This window comes from Phytophthora ramorum (assembly GCF_020800215.1).
Source record: "Phytophthora ramorum isolate Pr-102 chromosome Unknown Phyram_PR-102_s0001, whole genome shotgun sequence".
In the NCBI taxonomy this organism is placed as follows: domain Eukaryota; phylum Oomycota; class Peronosporomycetes; order Peronosporales; family Peronosporaceae; genus Phytophthora; species Phytophthora ramorum.
The window spans coordinates 5,402,523-5,424,288 of record NW_027150647.1 but is presented as its reverse complement, the minus strand read 5'-3'; the positions used below and the strand labels follow the sequence as shown (position 1 = coordinate 5,424,288).

The 21,766-nt window shown below is 54.2% G+C and overlaps 6 protein-coding genes across 6 annotated transcripts; 3 read left to right on the top strand and 3 right to left on the bottom strand.

Annotated features, from left to right (window-relative positions):
• Positions 1-176: 176 nt before the first annotated feature.
• KRP23_1416 (uncharacterized protein) lies at positions 177-2,858 on the bottom strand (the record flags this gene model as incomplete). Its single annotated transcript, XM_067884858.1, has 1 exon — positions 177-2,858. The coding sequence occupies one exon, from the start codon at positions 2,856-2,858 to the stop codon at positions 177-179; it is 2,682 nt and encodes an 893-aa protein (XP_067751989.1).
• A 787-nt stretch (positions 2,859-3,645) lies between these two features.
• KRP23_1415 (Beta-secretase 2) lies at positions 3,646-5,869 on the bottom strand (the record flags this gene model as incomplete). The annotated part of the gene is made up of 5 exons (XM_067884847.1): positions 3,646-4,872; positions 4,944-5,307; positions 5,374-5,540; positions 5,611-5,663; positions 5,746-5,869. The coding sequence occupies 5 exons, from the start codon at positions 5,867-5,869 to the stop codon at positions 3,646-3,648; spliced, it is 1,935 nt and encodes a 644-aa protein (XP_067751988.1).
• A 135-nt stretch (positions 5,870-6,004) lies between these two features.
• KRP23_1414 (Mis18-binding protein 1) lies at positions 6,005-7,708 on the top strand (the record flags this gene model as incomplete). The annotated part of the gene is made up of 5 exons (XM_067884835.1): positions 6,005-6,558; positions 6,625-6,781; positions 6,856-7,059; positions 7,131-7,454; positions 7,538-7,708. 5 exons carry the CDS (start codon positions 6,005-6,007, stop codon positions 7,706-7,708), a joined length of 1,410 nt encoding a protein of 469 aa, XP_067751987.1.
• Positions 7,709-7,946: 238 nt separating this feature from the next.
• KRP23_1413 (Rotatin) lies at positions 7,947-14,864 on the bottom strand (the record flags this gene model as incomplete). The annotated part of the gene is made up of 7 exons (XM_067884824.1): positions 7,947-8,041; positions 8,106-8,976; positions 9,050-9,505; positions 9,585-9,875; positions 9,968-10,162; positions 10,252-14,457; positions 14,532-14,864. 7 exons carry the CDS (start codon positions 14,862-14,864, stop codon positions 7,947-7,949), a joined length of 6,447 nt encoding a protein of 2,148 aa, XP_067751986.1.
• Positions 14,865-17,643: 2,779 nt separating this feature from the next.
• Positions 17,644-20,547, top strand: KRP23_1412 (Phosphatidylinositol 3,4,5-trisphosphate 5-phosphatase 2; the record flags this gene model as incomplete). The annotated part of the gene is made up of 1 exon (XM_067884813.1): positions 17,644-20,547. The coding sequence occupies one exon, from the start codon at positions 17,644-17,646 to the stop codon at positions 20,545-20,547; it is 2,904 nt and encodes a 967-aa protein (XP_067751985.1).
• A 198-nt stretch (positions 20,548-20,745) lies between these two features.
• Positions 20,746-21,645, top strand: KRP23_1411 (Cilia- and flagella-associated protein 300; the record flags this gene model as incomplete). Its single annotated transcript, XM_067884801.1, has 2 exons — positions 20,746-20,997; positions 21,070-21,645. 2 exons carry the CDS (start codon positions 20,746-20,748, stop codon positions 21,643-21,645), a joined length of 828 nt encoding a protein of 275 aa, XP_067751984.1.
• Between the last annotated feature and the right edge of the window lie 121 nt (positions 21,646-21,766).

Sequence of the window (21,766 nt, the reverse complement as noted above, 5' to 3'; positions counted from 1 at the left end):
GTGTCACTTCACTTGGATTCTTCAGCCAACCGGCGACCAAAACTTCACGCTCTAACTTGTTTTCGCCAACACCCATCAGCTCACGCTTGGTTGCCATTCACTATTTACGCTCTAGGCTATTCCCCGAGTGTTCACATGACGCCCACGATGCTGAGAATCTGTAGCAGGTACATCCCTTACTGCACGATAAAGCACATGTCCACAGGCTTTGGAGAACGCTTGAGCAACTCCATCGTTTCGCCCAGCCGTAGGTTGCGCGTGGACTGGTTGTTGAACGATACCAGCCAGTCGCCCGCACGAAGCTGGGTCAGTCCCGGCGAATAACCAGAACCGGTGAGTCGCGACACAACAATTTGGCCGTTCTTGCGCTTGAACGTGATGCCAAGCGGTCCCTCACTCCAGCGCACCCACAGCTCTGGCAGCGGCAGCTGAGGTGCCGGTGCACTCTCTGGGATCGCTCCATCGTAGGAGGCTTGGCGTTTGTGACGCACTACGAGACCTGAGTCATCGATGTCCGAGTAAGTGCTGACCATGGTAGCGTTTCCGTTCTGTAGCAGATTACGCTCCCGCTCTGATTCAATGTACTGGCGTCGAAGCTCCTGCAACCGACTCGGTTTGCCGAGGATCGAGCTTTCTTCATCTGTGGGAGGGAAAGTAGCTTCGGAATATACAGGCGGGGGCGGCAGGGGATCGTTGCTGTGAGCTTCGAACGGAGGTGGCCGTTCTAGATGGCCACCGTAATATCCATTGTCAGACTGCCCCGGTGCTGACTCGTCGTCAGGAATGTTGTGAAGGTCCATACTGCGAGTCGATGGGGGGACCTCGATAGGGGAATCCTTCACTCGTCCAGAAGCCGTGAATACATCCATGTAAGAAGGGGGCGGAGGCAATCCCGTGAGCGACGGACTCTCATCACGAGATGCGTCAGGCGGAAAACTATCTTCCTCTGGATAGTCTTCGTCTCCTGCGGCATGAGGCTCTGTGCCTGGGAATGGCGGTGGAGGGGGAAGGTCCGAATAACCGGGTAAGCCATCGTCATAACCGCTAGCGTCCACGTTAAGGAGATGGCCGTGTTGCTGCTGATGAGACGCACACGAGCGCGGTGAGTCACCCATATAGTCGTAACTCTGCTGGCTAGCGCCATCGTCAGAGGCTGCGTAGTTCTCCAGTTCTTGAGAGTAACCTCCAAGATGATTGCCGGTAAATTGCTTCATTGATCCCCCACGGCTCTTGTTTCTAGGTCGTGCTGGGCTGTATCCACCACTGTGTGTTCGTGCAATAGGTGGACGCCCCGCAGCTGCTGCAGCGGCTGCCGCTTCCTCTTCACGAAGTTGTCGGAAAGATGGCACTATTGACGACGACGGCAAAGGTGCTGGTGGCGGAGGCGGTGCGGGCAGTCCGGGACCCCTGCCACGTGAGTGCGATCGCCTGCTGGAACTCCGCCCCCGTCGCTGAAAGACGAGCACTACAGGCTTCTGAACCGTCTTCAACAGTTCAAAGGCGCCAGCAATGCCCAAGGAATCAACATCGACTCCTGCTACGCGTACAAAAACGTCGCCGGGTTTGACCGTATCGTTAACGTTAGGGGCGCCAGCACCTGTGAGTCGGGCCACAACAACGCGGCCCTTGCTAGAGGTACGGATTTGAATACCCAGCGGGCCATCACGCCACAACACGGTGTACTGCTTGGACTCCAGCGCCGCTGCTTCTGGTCCTGCTGGTGGGAGTACATCCTGCACAATTCCTCGGTTACTCTGCCCGCCTCTGTAGCTCGGTGGGGGCTCGCTGAAGCTGTTTCCAGTCGACGGAGGTTGGCGTGCACCCCCACGGTGGAACCGCAAGTACACGGGCTTGGTCGCGCGCATCATGAGCGTGACCGTGCTCTTAAATCCAATCTCCTCCGTGCGCAACCCGTTAATACTCACCAAGATATCCCCCCCTGCAATCTGCGCCACGGACGGGGTGACACCCGTCCCGGTCACCGACTTGACAGTAGGCAGTCCATTGCGTTGCTTCATTTCGCACCCGAGCGGCCCTTCACTCCACACAACGTCGTACTCCACATCGCTCGGGTCCTCTGCGAGTGCTTCGTCCACCTGGGGCATGTTCATCGGGCCTGCGTCCCCCCAGCCCCCTCCTCTGTTGCTTCTCAAATCCACCGTCGCATTCGACGACACGGGCGAGCCACAGAACGCCGACGTGGCGTCACTGCTGTGAATCGACGAGCCCGTCCTAGGCAAACCCCACTGTGTCGTGGCCGCGGAGGCCGCAGAGGCCAAGTCGCTGAGCTTCAGCGGTCTAAAGTCCAATTTAATGGGGAACTCGGGGTTCTTGAGCTGCTCAATCACGTCGCTGAAGGGCGTGGCCTCCACACTGATGCCATTAAGTGCCAAGAGCACATCTCCCGCTCGAGCGTACTGTAGTCCTGTTGCTGCGCCCTTCTTATTCACTCTTCGGATCACTGGTTGGCCATTGGCGTTGGCTTTAAAAAGGAGTCCCAGGGGGCCTCCGTCCCATGAAATTTCGTACGTATCGTCATCTTCCTCTTCTTCCTCCTCCTCCTCTTCCTCTTCTTCTTTTGTATCGTCATTTTCTGTTGTCGACCCATCAAACTTGATATTCTCCGCCAACGCCAGCGCCTGCAGCTTCTCGTAGACCGTCAGGTTGGCCGACAGCTCGCTCGTGCCGCTGTGGTTGCTGCTGCGCGAGGGCGCCGACTCGAGGAACGACGTGTTCTCGACCTCTTCCAGGCTGCGCATCTTGTTCATTTGGTGCTGCACGAACTCGTCCTGGCTGAGTGTGTCGTCGCCGAACGCCGAGTCCTCAGAGCACGCCGAGTCGCCGCGAGGGTCCGCCATGCGCGTCGGAGGCTGGAGGGAGAGTGGGGACGGCGGACGTTCGCCACGCCGACTGAGATTGAGCGTGCGATGGGGAATAACGAGGAGAAGACACGCCAACCTGAGATAAATGATATTTGGAGCGCTGACTGGAGTTGAGTATGGTGCCAAAAGTGATAAACCTGAGAGAATAGAAATGTGGAAATACATTAGATGTGACAGGAGTATTCGGACGAAGTATGGAAAGTGTATGTATGCATGCTTTTGAAACGCATATCAAGGTAGACAGGGTGTTGGGAAAGACGATATTGGGACTTTAACATGTAGGATAGTCAAATCTTGAGGTGACTTGCAGCTCTATGGTTCCCGCATTCTGCACTGTACTGTGCATTACCGCAGAGCGCTACGCTTTGACAATTAACGTGTAAACTTTGTCGTGGGGAAATTGCAAATTGCTCGGAAAAGAAAGGGTTGAGTAGGTGGCGTTTTGATAAACGCGGTTCGAGTTGAAGTGGACGATACGAACGAGCGTAGTAATCTATCTCGGTGAGCCGCGAGCCTTCACACTTGAGCATCCACGCACAACAATTCTTTTCGCGTGTCCAGCGGACACTGTCCACGGCCTTGCAAATCACAAAATGGTTCGAGGTCCACCGAAAAAACGAGTCGCGCATAGGGTGCCCCAGCTCAGCAGCCTTTTACACAAGTGTAAATTGTAGCGCATTGTTCAAGGATGACTCTTATGTTCACATACCGTCTATACCTCACTTACTTAGGACATCTATCTACGCGGCTTTGGCGTTGCAACCTAGAACTCGTCTTCTTTCAGAGACGCACCCCATCTATCGTTGTGGTTGTTGTTGCCTGAGTTGTAGCGGTTGCCTTTCGGATACGGCTTTGACTTCTGCTGCCAGCCCTCTATCGATCCGAGCGAGGAATTCGTTTCCGACAGGATGGCGATGCTGGAAGTCGACGAGAGCGGGGAGCGTGGGGAGCTCATGTTGGAATACTTGGGCTCCGGCATGATCGGCAGCTCTTTTTCCTTCTCCTTTACCCTCTTCTCTTGAGATCGCGATGAGCGCATCGACCCACGCCTGGATCCAGATCGGTTGGACCCTCTTTTAGGTGTTCCGGTTTGCGCTGCATAGTAGCTATTCGGCGGAGACGCAGGTACCAACGCTGGTCCTCTTCCGGAACCAGACGACTGCAGCGTCGCTAAGCGCGTGGTGCGGCCGCCTGAAGTGCCTGATCCGAAGGCCTCTTCCCGCATTTTCTTCATTTGCTCGTTGGTTCGGTGCCACCAAAACACTACGCAGATGCACGCGATCACGATCACGACGCTGGCAAGCACCACGTACATCCACCACAGCCAGAAAAAGCACCCGCTGCCCCACGGAACGTATGTAGTCCAAGTGCTCTTCTTCTTCAGCGTACTGGAGAAACACGAGCACCAGTCGTCAGAGTCATCGGACGTGTACACCTTCTTGGACGAATTCACGCTGTTGGGACAGTTGTCTGCTACTGCCAAACCAATTTTTCCACCCGCGCGGTCATGGTACGAGTACAAACCATCCATGAAGACGTCGCCGAGGACTGTTGAAGATCCCTCGGAGATACCAATCGCGCGGCATGGTGTGCTCGAATTGTCGCCATTCATCTCGGGGCGCCAATAGTACTCGGGTGGAATCTCGACCGTAAAGTGCTTACTGGTTGAGCCATCACTCGTCTCCATCCCGAGTGTAAAGTAAATGGAGGGCAGTTCAAGCAATGCTGCGTTGGAGGATGTCGGGTCACAGTAATCCTCATCACAGCACGAAGCCGAGTCGTCAAAATAGCTAGTATCGAAGTCTGGAATGGCCGCCAGGGTAGCCGTCTTGATTTGGTTCATCAGTGCATTGTACACATCCGAAGGAAACGCCAAGTTGCTTGTGCCTGAATCGACGATGGCCTGCGGGTCGTTGTAGTTTTCACACGACAGTCCGAGGCTGGTGCCGTCGTACCCGATGTCCGTCACTGTTATGACATACCATGCTTTCTAGACGTCGGAAAAGTCAACGTCAACAGTGTTAGATGAGGTGAAGTAGCTCAAAGTGACAGTCCACGCACTCTTGTAATCGGCGTGTACAGCATATCCCCCGTGTAGTAAGTCTCGCCGTTGGTGCCTTCGGTACCGCCAATCATCAACTGACCGGAATGATGCGTGAAATCGGTTCCACCTGTCTGCAACATGGGTTGCATCGTGCCACAAAGCAGCATCCCAAACGCATCCGTCGTTCCTCCAGTGTCCACGAGCACATTATACAGAGACGACACCGTTTCACCAGCAGACGCCGCCAACGCTTCGTACGCCAAACCGGTGATACCATCGTACGTCGAGCGGTAGAAAGTATCCTGCTCTTCAATAACCAGGAAGGTCTTGGATATGTCGCCAATCTCGCTGGACGACCATGTATCCGCCATAAACTGACCTCTAACGACAGTCCAAACAACAATCAGCGTCTAAAAACTCGCACAAACACTAAACGTCTCAACGTACTGAATGTTGGCTCCTGCAAACGACAGAGTGACCTTATCCCCGCCACTATTGGTGCACGTCGACGAGGCAGCACACGAGTAGGTCACGTCCGCATCGGAGCCGCAGCAGTCCGCGCCCAGCACCGCGTCATTCGACGACCCTGTGTCTGCAATGAGTCGGAAGGCGTTCTGCATCAAGCAATCATCAACTGTAAGCGGTGGAACTATTCAACCCCAATACAATATCCACCCCACATACGCTGCCACTCGAAGACCCACCCAGCGTCCCGATATCAATTGTCAGCGTGTATGCTGCAGGTGCACAACGTCTCGGTCAGAAAAGCACGGTCTCCTTTACGTCGAAACCCCCATTTCGATTATTTTCAGCGCGTACCGGTGCCAGACGCGATGCCCGTCAGGTTGAGCGAATAGTGCGCACTCGCCGCTTTAGTCTCGCCTCTGAAAAGCAGCAGCAGACAGCCAAGCAGCAGCAGACGCCGCAACTCCAGCGCCGCCATGCTCGACAAGAAAAATGTTCAAGTCAACCTTTTTTGTTCCGGCTTTCTGGGCTGTCTTTATTTGGGTCTTCAGTTTATCGTCATTAAGTCGAATTAGTGACGATCATTTTCAAAACATTCGCGCCAATAAACAGCATGAAGCGCAGCGTGTCGGCGCCGCTGCGCAGTCGGTCGCGCTATAGTGGCTCCGTTCTGGAGAGTGCGTTGGTGGGGTTAGGACGCGAGGACGCCGAGGTGCGGTCCACGCGCAAGCCGCGCAAGAAGCGGCGCTACGCCGAGGCGCAGAGTCCCGTTCTCGGTCTGCAGCACGCACTAAGCGCCCCCGTGCAGCGGTCCAGACAGGAGGAAGAAGAAGATCCGTTCGCGCACTTGAAGTTGCTGAAGAAGAAGAAGAAACGAGAGGAGAAAGAGAAGGTGTCGCCCGCGCTGACGAGGAGCGCCACCAAGATGAAGCACAGCGCGGGCGTGCTGGAGATGGTGGAGCGCACGCCCGTGACCAGGTCCATGAGCAAGAAGAGGTGGAAGCGCAGCAGTCTGGAGGACGTGGGACAAGAGGAGGTGGTGGTGCAGAAGAAGCTGCTGTTTCAGTCACCGAAGAAGAAGAAGAAGAGGAAGATAGAGAAGAAGCAGAAGATATTGACGAAAAACTGTGAGGTGAACAAGATTAAGGTGCAGAAGACAGGAAGAAGGTGCGTGCTAACTAGGGGTTAGCACAGCAAATCGTCCATGCTTTTCTGATCATTTTCGTACGGCAGGCCCGCGCCCCAGCTCGCGAAGGGGAAGAAAAAGAGTGTCAAGAAGGAGCAACCAGAGCCTGAAGTGGAGGCGGATATCTGGACGCCCGAGCAGCTGGAAGCTTTGGGCGACGCCAAGCTGAAGATTCCGACAGTAGCTTCGAACTTTTGGGCGCAGGTACAAGAGCTCTTGGATCTGGTGGCAAGATTGAAGACTAACGCGTTCTATCACCGGGGTAATGACTCTTACAGGTGGCGCAGTATGTACCCGGAAAATCAGCGAAAGAATGTCAAGCCAAGACTTTCGAGCAGTTCAGGTCGCCACCAACGAATCGAAAAGGAGTGAAAAGGCCTATCAAGCAGGCGAACACCGAGACGAACTCAGCCGTACCCGCCAAGATTGCCCGCGCTGGTTCCAACAAGTTTAAAAAGCAAGTGCGCGAGTTTGTTGACGAGGTAACCAGCGAATTCGATCGTGGTGACAGGGTGTGGAGATTTTCATCTAACCTACGTGGGATGTATCATAGTACGAGAAGAAACACGTCGACGATCTCTTCGAAACAACGCCATCAAAGGAGGGTTTACCAGAGCTGCCAGACTTTGACTCAATTAAGTCGCCTGAGCTCGGGACTCCCTCACGTAGCTTCGCTGATGACGACTCGGACAATGACGATGAGGCCCCGGGAATGCTCAAGAAACTGAGTTCGCGGAGACGCGACGACATCGACTCGTACGTACTGGGCATCAATCGTCAGCATGTCGCGGGTGGCGGAGTGATGGCAGGCGGCAAGGTGCGCCGCGTGACCACAATGGTTACTCCAGCGAAGACAACATCTACTACGTCTGCTAAGGTACTTCCAGAACAAGAAGCAGCAACGTTTGAAGACCGAGAACTGATCCTTGATTCTGTTGTGCTTCGTTGTGTTTTGTACAGAATAAGGCTGTGATGCTCGAGGAAGAGTGCGGCTCGCACTCGCTGAAGGGCGTTGTGAGCCCTGGTGGAACGACACATATTCATGTTGAGAAGGATGGCAGTTCCTCAGAGGAAGAAGACCACGACGATTACCACAGCAGTGACGAAGAGGAAGATTTTGATCTGCCCTGATCATCAGTAACGGGTCACTTGGATTGAAAGCCGCAAGATGCATGCTCCTCGCGTGCGTTTATTTATTAGAGGCTGCTCTGCCAGCAGTGTCAACCTCATCTTGTATCACACACGAATGTATCGTCGGTACAATCGGTGTCGCCTGTGATAAAATAAATACGAGCTCGTGTTGAACTCTGTCAAGGGTGATCTACGATAAAGATCACTGATCTTTGTCGATGTCGAGCTCATGCTCTCTCTACTCCTGGACAAGCAACAGTACACGCTGGAGGTTTTCCGCAATGTCTTGTGATGGAGCTTGCGAGTCAAGGGTCTGCTGCGAAGCAGGGGCGCCTACATAGGATACACGTCAAGGATTACTTCCGTGATAGGGTTCACCGATAAACAGCACACGTACCAGTCTTCTGAGAAGCCAAGACTTGCTGCAAACTTCGTAAAGCTGCTGGTCTTGAGAGCAGCAGTGCACGGGCTTTTTGGTTGTCGTACACAAGCGACCAAAGCGCTGCCGAAAGGTATCCCAGCGCTACCAAGTCACCACGATCGGTACCGCTCACACGGACGCACGTTGCGACAACGTCATCAAGCAGTTCTTCCCACATTGCGAAGTTGTTTTTGGTCGCTTGTGACAGAGCGAGGTTCCTTAGCGTCAAGCACCCACTCCGTCGAACTGCATCGTCAGACGAATGCATCGCATCGTCAAACGCAAGAGAGAGCACGGTGGCCCAACTGGTGTAAAGTATCCGACCGCCTTCCTCGCTGCAAGCAATGCTGCCGAGCACGCTAAGCATGTGTGCAAGATTCTCGTACTCGAAGTGACTCGTCTTACTGGTTTGTCTGGTTTGCTTCAGGCGGTCTTGTAGTGAATCAATCAATTTCGATATCGCCCCGGTCTTCACAGCTGACAGCACGCATTCAGTGTTGAGTAGCGCAGCCTTCAACACGTGGCATGCAGCGTTGCTCAACGCAAAATCTGCTGCAGAGAAGGAGGAGGTAGCAGCGCCATTGACCACTGGGCGGTAAGAAGGTGACATGTCACCTCGAGTACTCGCCAAGACGAATAGCAACGATAGCAACGTCTGAACACCATCTCCCGAAGCTTTACCGGATCCAGGAGGAAGCGACACCAGCAGAGAACCTCGGGCAATATCGTTTCCGTAGATGTAATTCGCCAAAAGATGCAGTGCCTGTAGCAGCAGCTGCGATCCACGCACGTGGGCCATTTTCATCACGCTCCAGTTTGACAAAATCACACCAAGAAGGCCCTCATCCTGCTTATTCAAGAAAGCATCAGTGTAAACCGTAGACAGACCCGAAGTAAGGAACAACAAATGATTTCCGCACCTTTGCCAGTCTCTGACTTTCCATGTCACCTCCGACGATGGTACTGACAACCTCCATGTGCGTTTGGATGCGTCCACACAGATCAAGCACGTACGCGTCTTGAGTGTTTGCTGAGTTGGAACTTCTTCCCCGCTTACCGCCAAATCCTCCAGCTAAACGAATCGCAGAGAACGATTCCTTGATGGAGGTCATTGCGAAAGGAAGACCACGCTTCATATGAATAAGCTGCCGGAGAGTGGAGCTCGTTTCGAGGAGAACTTGTAAGGCACATGAGACGCGCCGAATGGATGTCAGCGGAAAGACACGGCCCTGTATCTCCAGACCAGTAGTGGTAACGCTCGCATCCGATGGCCGAGACTCAGTAACCTCTTGATAAAGATTAAACACAGCAGAGCCAAGCGCGCTAGTAACTGAAGCATCAGAAGACGTCAGGGACCCAGGAATTAACAAGGATACCTGGCAACATCCAGGCAACAAGAAGCTTCGAGTGAGTACGCAAAAAGAGAACCAGCCCCATGATCCTCGTACTACGTACCGCAGGCACAACACGCGAGAATGACACCCGAAAAGCAATTGGGTGGTGAAATGCTAGCAGCTTTGCCACTACGTTCACAAAATCCACCCCAAAGCTCGAAGCTGTGGGAGCCCGATACGGCTCTGAATCGGACTGCCGATGTACCAAAAGAGTGCTGAGTGTGCCTGCACAAAGGTCGAGAACCTCGTAATGGCTCTGGCTGGTAGCCTTCAAATCCGTGTCCCCGAGGGATGTCAGTGAATCATGCACATCTTGTACAAGCTCCATCAGCTGAAATTGCAGAGTTGTATGCTATAACAACACAAAACACATTGGGCTCGCGTTAGTTTAGACTAAATCCAGTGCCCGAGGCTCAGTGAGATACAGAAAGGAGGGAAAGATACCATAAGGAAAAATGCAACTTGATCAAAACCAGCGTTTCGACAAATGGCCTGCAGGAGATTCAGCACTTCGACCATGAGGTCTAAAACGGCCGGAAGCAGTGATTGTCTCCACGCATTGTCATCACAGTGGGGTAGAAGCATGCAGCACGAGCAATAGCGATCACACTTCTTCCTCCATTCGCGAAGCGACAGCGCCTACGCAATGACAAATAAACGTTAGTTACCATCCGCGAGGGAGTAAACTATCAAACATTGTTTTTTATAAGCGAGAGGTACTTGCTTACCTGCACCACGAGAGGATAGACATCGTATTCTTCTTCAGCGGCCTCCAGCTCTGCCCTCATGTCTCCAAAACGTAGCGCCAGAGTTTCACTCTGAATGTAAAGCACTCGGACAATTCGTGCGAGTGCACTAGCACTGCGCGCAAATAGTTTGGAGTCTTTCAAAGCACCTGACAGCGCGCGTAAAGCTCTCCCTGCAAAAGCAGTACCATGGAAGGTCTCCACCACTGCAGCTTGATGGTTCGGGGATCGTTCGTCATACTGAAGGATCTCCGTCGTCAAAACCTTGCATGCCGCCGCGCGCACAGCATCGGATTCTGTATCATCTGTGGACGTTTCGAAGGCCATTTCCAGCAATCGAGATGAAGGAGGGGCAGCAGACGCAGCATGCTCAATCACGAGATATCCAAGCTCTCGGGTCGGTGAAACGTGGTCGAAAAGAAAGCGAGACGCCCAGCTGCCGTCGAGTAGAATGCTGCTATCAGTGTGCTGCACAGGGCTATCACTGACCAAAAGAGACTCACGCGGAAGCATGCGCATAATAGCAACCATGCATTGGGAGCCAACGACAAACGCGTCGCGCTCGAGGAAAGAGCCTGGTACACGATGACTGCACACAATAGTGAGCAACGGTGACAACATCTCCACGAGACGCTTGCAGATTTTCTCGCGCGAGGACGTTGACAAGCGAGTATACTCCATGCTTTCATTCATTCCTCGCGCAAACCGTAACAGAATTTCGAGCATCATCGCATGAAGGACTGATTCGGTCGCGTAGATTGCTGAGTACTTGGTACAGATCGTAGCAATAATGTCGGTATCGGCAGCTAGTGACAAAAACAAATCGCCAACCTTCGATTCACTCACGTTGAGCAACAGCCGCGCAACTTGAAGAGAAAGGACCTTGCTCTGCGATCTTCTCAGCAGCGGGAGGACCTTACGTTTCAGCACAACAAGAGCTCGCAACTGCTCGCCTCTTGTCATGGCGCAGAACATCACGCTGAGAGTGCTTACAAGTGAGCTAATGATCACCTCGTCTCGTTCGCTTTTGGGCGGTACCGCGAAGTAACGTTCAAAATCTGCCTCCCAGTCCCCAACAAAGCGCTCACGCGCAAGACTCCACGCTCCGCATATTGTCATCAAGTGGTATACTGCGTTCAGGCATTTTCCGTGCGACGGTGCATCTCGAAGCTTCTGAACAATAATGCTGTACTCGGTCGATAGTCGTGTCGAGAACTCATCGCTGCTCTCATTCTCGCGCTTCACGTTGTCTCTGTCGGAGATAAATGGTATCCGAGTGATTATTGCTTGTACTTCCTGTACCCAAGACGCATTAGCTTCCTTGGTGAGCAGAGTACAGCTTGCCTGTAGTTGCTGTTTCAGCGAACAGGTGACAACACAGCATCGATCCCAGCGGCCGGAGTGCAATCCAAATGTTGGCTTGATCATCTCAGGGATTCGTGCTTCACCGCCAACTTCGGAATTTTCCTCGCTCACAACTGTCCCACTGGGGATAAAATTCTCAGCAGAGCACGTGAGCAAGAGAAGAATATAGTACATCTGCGTCCGAATCGAGGCATCGGAATGGAAAATCAAGGGCATCAGAAGCTTCATGACATCGCCATCGCGCTGGATAGCTAAACGCAATAGCCGGCTGCGCAGTAGTAGAGTCCTGAAGAACAGGAGGGCTTGTTGAGCCATCAACGAGTCGTTTCGACTACTTTCAGCTTGGAGAATGGTACGAAGCAGATCCAAGAGATCTGTCAGTTTGCCCAGCTCCTCAAACAGTGTGAACAGCTCCATCGACGCATTGCCGATGAACATGACCAACTCCTTGAACGCCGTCTCTCTCATACTCTCGAAAGCAGAGGATGTACTGGTTACCACTTTGCACAAATGAGACAGCCGGCTCAGCTGTGACGATAGCTCATTGTCGCTTGGTTGGTACTCGCTGGTACGGGTAACAGGTAAAGGTGTCTCCATGAGTTTCATTTCGAACGACAATATCTTGTCATCAGCGGCGAAATTGCCTCCGAATGGGTCTTCGCGAATCTCTGTACTTGTGGAGATCCAATCGACTGACGATGGATTCACTCGCGACAGCATCCGAATAACCCCCGAGGCAGCAGCTTTCCGAATGTATGAAGACTGGTGCAGCAGGCAGCGGCAGATTAAAAGCCGTCTCGTGGTGTCCGACAGGACAGGTTCCATTCGATTCAAGACGGCAGCAAGCTGTGGCTGAACCGAGCGTTGCTCCGATGATGACCCTTCCGACGGTTCAATGTATGCAAAATGCTGGAGCAATGGCACCACAGGCTGCAGCAAGACCAATTGGTCACTAGACATCCCTGCAAATTCGTTCAGAGCCAAGCGTAGAGTTCCCCAAAAGGCAGCGCTACTTACTAGACCATCGGAATCATCATTCAATCTTGCGAGCGTTAACAGCAAAAGCGTTAGGAAAGTCGGTTCACAAATCACCATGGCAACAAAATGTCCGCTGTTGAGTCCGTCCACAAGACCCATGAGGCCCCGGAAAAAGTGAACAACCATCGAGTCGTGTGATGTCGATGTCTTCTTTTCTCCCAAGCCATTTAACAGATCGCAGAGGATGAACTGGATGGCTTCGATAGCATTTTCATCTAATGACCCCACTTCATCCTTGCCATTGGTAGTCAATGCTGTCCAGATAGCCTGAAGGGTGGCATCTGCAATGAGCTCGGCATCTACATCGTCAAAAGCGCACCGGGTTTGAATAGCTTTCTGCGCAACTTGTAGGTTCATAGTGGCTGGCTTCTCCCATGGAGTAAACTTCGTCAACTGTTCGCGATGAGCCTTGGCAAATTCAACAAATTCGAGAATCAACCTTGCGTCTTGTTGCGAGGAGTGCTTCAGGTTGACAAAGGCGGAAATTGTTCCGTCAATCGTTGACAGATACTTGATGAGCGATTCATCTTTCCACTCATTAGCAGCCACTTCAGGAAATGTTGGACTGGCAACCCATAACTTCACTGCCTCCCACAGCGACCGAGGAACAAGAATGTGATCAGTTTCACCTGCCTGTGTAGCTTTGTCAGTTGTCTTTGACATGTTCTCCACACGATAGCAAGAAGACGGATACAATCGTATCAACCGAATAACCAGCTCCACCAGTTTCCATGTCATCGAGTGCGTGAGCTCGAGGTCATCATTTATCAGACTACTTCCCACTTGCTCTGATGGAACAGGCCGGCAAATACCGCTGAGAACCTCGAACACCTTTTCCAGCCGCAATCTATCTAACTCTTGCACAGTTGCTTCAGCCGAAGGAGCGCAACCCTTCTCTGGTAGATCGGGGAGAGCCACGAGGAGGAAGTTCAACAAGTGCTGTCGCGGATGTCTTGCCGATCGCAACAAAGGCAACAGGCTCATAAATATCTTGTAAACGGCACCACCCAGCGAGTACTGTTCCAGTTGACTGGCACTCTCTTCACCCTGCTGCTCTGGTGCTTTATTCATGGCATCTGCAACGTCCACACTAGCGCGCGGGTACCGACCTCGTCGCGAATCATACGAGTCGAACAGCTCTACGTGGGTGCCCGGAGTGTGCACTACATACGTCGGATCAAGACATGCCCTCCGCGTGAGCCGCAGCGCGTACAGGAACGACTCGATCGCTTTGAGACTAGCCATGACAACAGCACCCGACAAATTCCCTCGCTTGTGTGAAAACGTCGTGTTCATCATCTCATCGAAGTAATTCACCCCCATAGACACCTCCATGGCGCGTTCCATCACACTGTCGCTCTGTGCCCTCACCGTCGCGGGACTTCCAGGTAAAATCGGCTGCTGCACCAGATGCAACAAGTACTGCAACACTGCTGGCCGCTGCAAGAACACTTCCGCCGGGAAGTTCCTCAACAACACGTTCCTAAACGTCGCACAGTTCGTCACCAGGTCCTGCGTCTCCGTCCTCAGCTGCAGCTTCACCTCAAACTCGAACAGAAACTGCTCGTCCACCGAGCTCAGCGTCACCTGAGCGAAGCTCCATCCTGCAGCCTCAATCCCCGCCACTTTGGGCGCTCGCCGTCTGTCCAGCAGCTCTCTACTGACGCTCAACTGCTCCACAGAAGCAACCTGTTCCTGCTCGTCCTCTTCGTCTGAAGCGTCCACCTGCTCCTTGCTCGTGTACTCCTCCAGCGCCACTTTAGTGACGTAAATCTGGCTCAGCAACTGTACATTCAACAGCGGAACAGCTCTCAGTTCCCTCTGTAACCCTCTCAAAGTCTCCACTACCTGCAATCAACCTTCTCGTACGTCGGTCGCAGCTCCGCGTTGCTGTTGGCGGCTCGTTGCAACTTCTGCGCCGCCCCAAAGCGCTGTAAACTGGCTGCAAACACCTCCAAGCCGCTCTGAACCAGCAGCTGCAGCACGTGCAGCGCCGGCAGCTCCAGCGGCGGTTCCAGACATGCTAAGAGACTCGGCACCAGCGCGTTCTGCAGCGGCACCAGATCTGGCCAGCGCACCAGTCGCTCGCGTAGCTTGAACAACAGACTCTGCAGCGCCCGCGCACGGATCTTGGCCATCGGGTGGCGCAGCTTACGCACCAGCGCGTCCAGCCGCCCGGCGTCCTCCTCCATTAGCGGCACAAATGTGGTACAGACAATCCTCTCCTTTGTGATAGCGTCGGGAACCACCACATTATCACTCGCTGGAGTTATTACAAGGCAGAAATGTGCCGTAAAATTGGTACATTTGAACTTAACAGCTCTACAGCGTCGACGTACAGCAGGCAGTACTGTGGAGCATCGAGAGCTGGAACGCCCTGCTTCCCAGCGTCTTCAGTAACTGCTGGAAGAAGACTGGCTTGCTTGACTACTACACGTGCGAGTACGCCGAGCCGGGCGTGGAGGATGACATCGTGAACGAGCTGGCAGAGATGCTGACGCGTCTCCACCCCTCGAATCCGATGTCGGTTGAAGAGCTGCTGAACCCACCGGACGAGAACATCCTCGCGGATGAACCAACGGACGAAGATTTCTGCCGGGTCGAGTCTTCAGAGCGCGAGAATGGGTGCGGTCAAGATGTCGGTGATGGCGGTATCGAGGACGAAGAAGAAGAAAGCACTTCTTCAACCTATCCAACGCCCGAAAACCTGTCCACAGAGGAGCTGAAGGAGCGTCTTCAATGGATAGCACAACTTTTCGTTACCGCCGGTGCGATGGGGGTCCGTTCAAGGGACGTTATCGGGCTTCGAACGATGCAGCGAGTATTTAGAGAGGAGCTTGCGTGTAGACAAGGCCACAAGCAGCAAAAGTCGATGCTCGACTTCTTCGGACGTCCTGCACCAAATGGACCTTAGCAATAGTTAAGCACCTTTGAATAGTGATAATGACGTGTTTTGTATCACAAACCAGTAACTAGAGGGTAGAGGTATATTTGACTCGTGCTTGTATGGTGACGGTCATCGGGAGCCCTCCCCATATCTCTCCGTGGAGGGTATCACTACTCAGGATATCACGACCGAGAGGATTGTCTGTACTGCCCAAATATTATTTTGGCTGGTGTTTGTTTGGCTCGAAAGTCAAATGTCGGGCAACTTATCCTCCACTGGGGGCCGAGTTGCCCGACATTTGACTTTCCGAGCCATTTAAACAGCAACGTGGCGGATCGGAGGTCTGTCGACATGATTATTCGTCGGACTATGCCGCTGTCTACCGACATTTGCTTTCGGTAAGAAGGACATCATGGTCGTGTGCGAGGAGCATCCGGGCTGGAAGCGACGGACGGTCGCCCATTATTACACCATGTACGAGCGAGGAGAGAGCTTGCAGCCCAGGTGCCGACGCCGAGGACAAGGTCGTGCACTACCTTGGATTTATGAGAGTATGAGACTCAGTTCATTACCCTCTCTCATAGTCACTCATGTCCTGGTCGAGTCTTAGCTGTGCTAGGAGTAGACCTTGTGGTCAAAGGGGTTTTTAGGCTGATGCTTTCCTCCTCGTGCACGGCACGTGTGTTGTGTGTTTGAATATTACTTTACAAGTTACTCTTTAAGCAAGACTCTCCCCTTCCTACTCGACACTCACTCGCAGCGCAGAAGCTGTTAGGATTGGCCGCCAGACCACGGGGTTCGCTGGACATCTGCAACAGGTCCATAGCGAACGATCACATTGGGGAGGCCATTCTGAAGGCGCTTGCAGAAGGCTGCATCACTCGCATGATCGTCGACGAGCAAAGCGCGCTCCAACAGAAAAACATGACTTGGGTACGCAAATTCAAGGACGCGGGGATCCCGATCAAGACTGGACGCGAGGCCAGCTTCAGGGTCCACAACAACTGGACGATCGTCAACGGCGAGTTTATTTTACAAGGCACGGACAACTACAGCACGGCCGCGTTCGATGGAGTCCACCACGCAGAGTCATTTGAGACGCGCTCGGCTCAGGCGCACCTTGATCCGTATCAAGCTCGAGTTCGAGCTGCTCTGGGAAGCAGGACGGGTGCTTCCATGGGCCTCGAAGAATTCTGCTTGCTTCATGTATTTGGAGGAGGACGTGTACGTTGTTTATGTGTAGGATGTGGTTGAATGTGCGCGCCATTGTTCAGCAGATGCCCATGAGCGAAGTCAACGAAGGCATTGCTATGATGCGTGAGGACCGTGGTGCGCTACCACTTCGTGCTGCGCGACATCAAGCCCGTGTACAAGAAGAAGTTCGGCAAGGAGCTGCGCGAGCGCATCGCCGCTGAGGTGAGCGGCGACTATGGCGAGCTGCTGCTGTCCGTGTTCGACGCGCGCGACTAGGCTGCTGCATCTGTGGTGGTAGTGGTGCGTCGCTGTACTCGCCGCCGCGCGCTTAAGAGGGTGGAGTGCATCGTAAGCACATGTGAAATGTACCAACGTGTACGTATTTGGACAAAAGCAACATCCTTGTCGTTCATCTTGGGGCATCTTGCAGCCAGGACTGATTCTTACTTCCCCTCATGACTCCACTTGACGTTGCATCTGATACACGGCGAGGCTCACCATATAAGCAAGTTGGACGAAGACACATGTGAAATTGCCGAGCAGAAGTCTTCGGCGAAAGCAGTGGAGTCAGCGTCGTCTTCAACATCCCTGTTCGTCGACAGGAAGACAGGAAGTATCTTCATGGATTTCATGGTCGAGGAGTGTCAATTGCAACACGACCAGCACAGCCTTCGCTAATCGCGATCGGCTCGCCGTGCTCTCGGTCTTGTCTCTGCCAGCAACAAGAGGAGAATCGCGACACACAATCGTATGTTGAACACTCGCATACCGGTACAAACTACCCAACACTTGGGTTCAGCAGCTAAGAACCGTTTCTCGGCAGAGTCGCCGCCCTACCCGTAGCGTATTAACCTCCGCATACCAGCGCCCCAGCGTACAGCCCCAGGAACATGGCCAACCGCAGCCCGGAGCCGGCCGCCCCGCGCATCCGCGTCACGCGCGCGTTCTCGCAGATCGAAGAGCCGTCCACGCTGCAGCAGCTGCAAGAGCTGCTCATACCCACATCCAAGAAGACGCTCGACGTGCGGCGCCTCGTGTCGCCTGCGCGCGCGCCGCCTACGTCTCCAGCCGCTTTATCGCAGCAGAAAGCAACGGAAAGTGACAGCAGCGGCAGCGTCACCAACAGTCCGCAGTGGGGGCGGCCGGGCCTCCCGCCGAGAAATGTCAGTGGCGGCCGAGAAGAAGCCGTCGAGAGGCGGCGCAGAGTGAGCGTCGGACGAGCAGACGAAGCCGCGGGCCTGCGCCGCCACGCCAGTATGAGTCTGGCGGAAGGAGCAGTGCAGAGAGAACCGCGACGCGACTCCAGTGAGTGGGCGGAGACCGCGGTGCGACTCAGTCGCCGCGTGCAGGAGCTCGAGCTGGAGAATTTCAGGCTCAAGACCGGCAAGGAGCCGCCCAAGTCCTTTGCAGGTGGAGAGATGCGCGCGATGAGGCTGGCGGAGCCGGACGTGGCTGGCACAACGCAGCAGCAGCGGCGGTCGAGTCTATTGAAGTCGCGCAGCTGTGCCAACGGATTTGGCGTCACGGGGCTGACGGTCGCGGAAGCTGCCGCTGCTTCGCACCGAACACGCACGAAGCGAATGGCGTCAGCGGCCGACGCCAGTGAAGCGGCCGTGAAGCTCCGCTCGGGCTACTGGAACGGGGTGAATAACGTCAAGAGCAGTTTTAGCTGCAACAATTTGGCCGACCTCGAGCAGCCCGAGTTCATGCTTGAGAAACTGCGCACGTTACCCGTTGCAGCATCCGCTAACGGTGGGAACAAGAGCGGAACAGCAGCCACTACAGATACCGTTGCAGGCACGTCACTGACGAATGACGCCTCTCGCAAGAGCGACTCGTTCCAACGCACGAGCTCCGAGACCGAAGAAGACGTCGCCGACATGCGGTCGCAGCATTTTGCGTTCAAGAAGGCACGGAAGACCTCGTCGGTCGTAGCGCAGCAAAGCTCGTCGTCTGCAGGTTTCAGTCTGGACGAGAGCTGTGACGAGGGTGAAAGCCGCATTACGTCGCCACGGTCGTACTTTGAGGCAGGCCTGCGGCGTGGGAGTTTCTCGCTGGGGCCAAATGCCTCGCCGGTGTTGAAGACAGGGAAGCGAGCTAGCGTTCGAGACGTGCGCATGTGGGTAGGCACGTGGAACATGGGCGCGGCAGATCCATTTGACGACGGGAAAGGGATCATTGATGAGCAGCGCTCGGCAACAATGCTGCAGAACTTCCTGCCACACGGTTATCAGCTTTATGTGCTAGGAGTTCAGGAGGGCGTGTCGGAGAACGTTTATCACGCCGTGGAGGCGTATCTAAACCGCAACGAGCAGGGCGCCCGCTACTATCGCATGGAGCTCAAAAACGGCAACTTCATGGTTAACCACAAAAACCAGCCTCCTGATGCAGTGATCGATGCCGTGCACGGCCGCGGCGATGGAGCTTTTGTAGGCACCAAGTTTACGGGCATGGCGGTGTTTTATTGCGCTGACATCCAGAACAAGATCAAGCTGATCCGAGCAGGTGCGCACAAGTTCAAGCTCACGAGTGGATCGAAGGGTGGTGTCGCTGTAGCACTCATGATCAACCGCACGACGATTGTGTTTGTGAACTGTCACTTGGACGCCCGGAACGACACGTACCGTCGCGAGCAGATTCGAAACTTGAACGCCAGCTTGGGTCGTGTCATGGGCCATTATAGCTTCGACTTGACGGAGCAATTCCATCACGTGGTGTGGATGGGAGACATGAACTACCGCATCGTGTTGCTGGACCCGCAGATGGTACTCCACATGCTTGAGGAGGGTCGTAACCTCGAGCTGCACGATAAGTTTGACGGCCTTCTGAATGACCGGCGCAACGGTGGGGTCTTCGAGGGCTTCACAGAGCCGCACAAATTTCCTGACTTTTACCCAACATACAAGAAGTTCCCCAAACGCGGAGTCGTTAACGAGTCGTTGCCCTTGTGGCCGTCGCTCGTTTGGCGCGTGCTCTACAAGGAACCGTTTTATAAGGGAGGCAAAGTGAAAAAGCGTGTGCCTGGCTGGTGCGATCGCATCTTGATCCACTCCCTCCTAGTAAGCGACTCGAAGCTGATTCCCGAAAAAGTGCAAGACCCGACGTCCAAAGAACTGTCACCGCGGCTCATTGACAATTACCGATCAGTGAATCATGGCGACGGAATGGACGTGAGCGACCACAGTCCGGTGTACGGAACCTTTGTGCTCAGTTTTCCGCAGCAAAACAGCGATGTATTGACGTCGGGGTCTCCGCGGAGGCTCACGCGCCGCAACTCACGATCCTTTTCCACAGCTAGCGGTATGAGCGATGGCGATAGGTTTTCGAAATCGGCGAGTGGGAGTTACTTCGACCAGGCCCGCGTGGTCCGGCAGATGAAGGCACAGAACCGCCTCGTGTCGACGGTTCTGCGTGTATTCAACATGGAGCTCAGCTGGAATGACAACGTGGTGGTGCCCAAGAAGACGCGTATTGTTGCACCACTGGTTGGCGAGGACTCGAAGCAGTGCGATGTAATCGGAGAGCGATGCCAAGGCACCAACGGTCTGAATCTGTCTCTCAACGCCGTTATTCAGCACACCCGCCCGCTTGAGCAGCTGCACATGCTGGTGTGGGTGAAAAACGAATCGATCAACGGCCACTGCACGCTCTCTCTGAAACGCATCGCTCGGCAGGAAGAAGGAGGGGAGGTCAAGTTTCGCGTGCCGCTCTACAACGACTCGATGCGTGTGCACCTCGACGGGCATCCCCTGCTCGTAGTTTTCTCAGTTCGAAGCAAGACCTTCGCCAAGTGAGAGCACGCACGTCCAGGGTGCGTCCTTCTACAGACCCTCTTCCCCGATCGAGCCAAGCGACAGAGAGGAGATAATTTCTTATCAATTGAACTTGTCATGACCTCGGGCTTCCGACCTGCCGTTGAACCGCGACTGTGAAAAGTCACCGACTCGTCGGCAGAACAAATCTTCAGACTTAGAATCGTGAAGACAGCAGCCATGCCAACGCATTTTCAAGTCGATGACACCGACGCCAGCCTCGCCAAGGCGCCGACGGGCCCCTTCGAGCATCTTCCTGATGCACTTCCGGTCCTGCGCGACTTTGACATCCGGCAGAAATTGCTGCAGTGGAACCTGAGCGATACTCTACAGCTGCAGCGCTTTCGTGTGCATCGAAAGTTGCCCAGCGAAGCTGACGAAGCGCTATTGACAGAGTTCTTCCAAGACGACAGTGTGCACTGCGTTCTACCGGTACATGCAGGTAGCAAATGTTGTCGTGCTGATTGATACTTACGCTTTGCGTGTTCAATCTTCTGACTGCAGCTCCCTGCGCGTCTCGGTGGCAGTTCTTCCACAAAGCCCGAGGGCTGCACCGGAGCTTCCTCGTTACATTTTGAGCGACTGCGAGTAAACGTGACAAGCATGGCGCTATTCGAGAAACTCCAAACTGCAGGTATCATTGCTCGGGACGGTAGCGTGCGTGGCTGCATGGACGAAGAGTTCGACGGATGCACTGCCGGTGACTTGCTCACGGAGATGCTGGCCAACCCGGACTCGGACAGCAGCGACACGTTTTCCGACAAAGACCGACAGGAGTTCATTTTTCAGCTCTTCTCCGCGCTCGTGATCGGTGGTGGTGCGCTTCGCCAAGCAGATTCACGTGTGCAAGCGTACGAGGACGCCACTCGAGCGCTGTACCGTGCACTTGTGTCGGTCAAGAAAAGCGTCGCTGATGCACATGGCAAAAGAGACATCGAAATCACTTCACGCGTGTATCGAGTGAGTGGTGACCCACTCTTCAAAGCTCCACCCTCTCGTTTCCACTCGTGTTTCGCCATCGTGGACGCTCGCAAGCGCTGGCTCACACTCTGGTACTGCCCGTTCCGGTCCTCGTGGTAGTCGACCACCGAAGTAACATGTAGTCGTCGCGCAGCGAAATGGCTACAGTAATACACCCCTTCGACTCTCATTGGTCAAAAGCGTTCACCATTCGGTTGCCAACAATTGACTCGCCATGGAG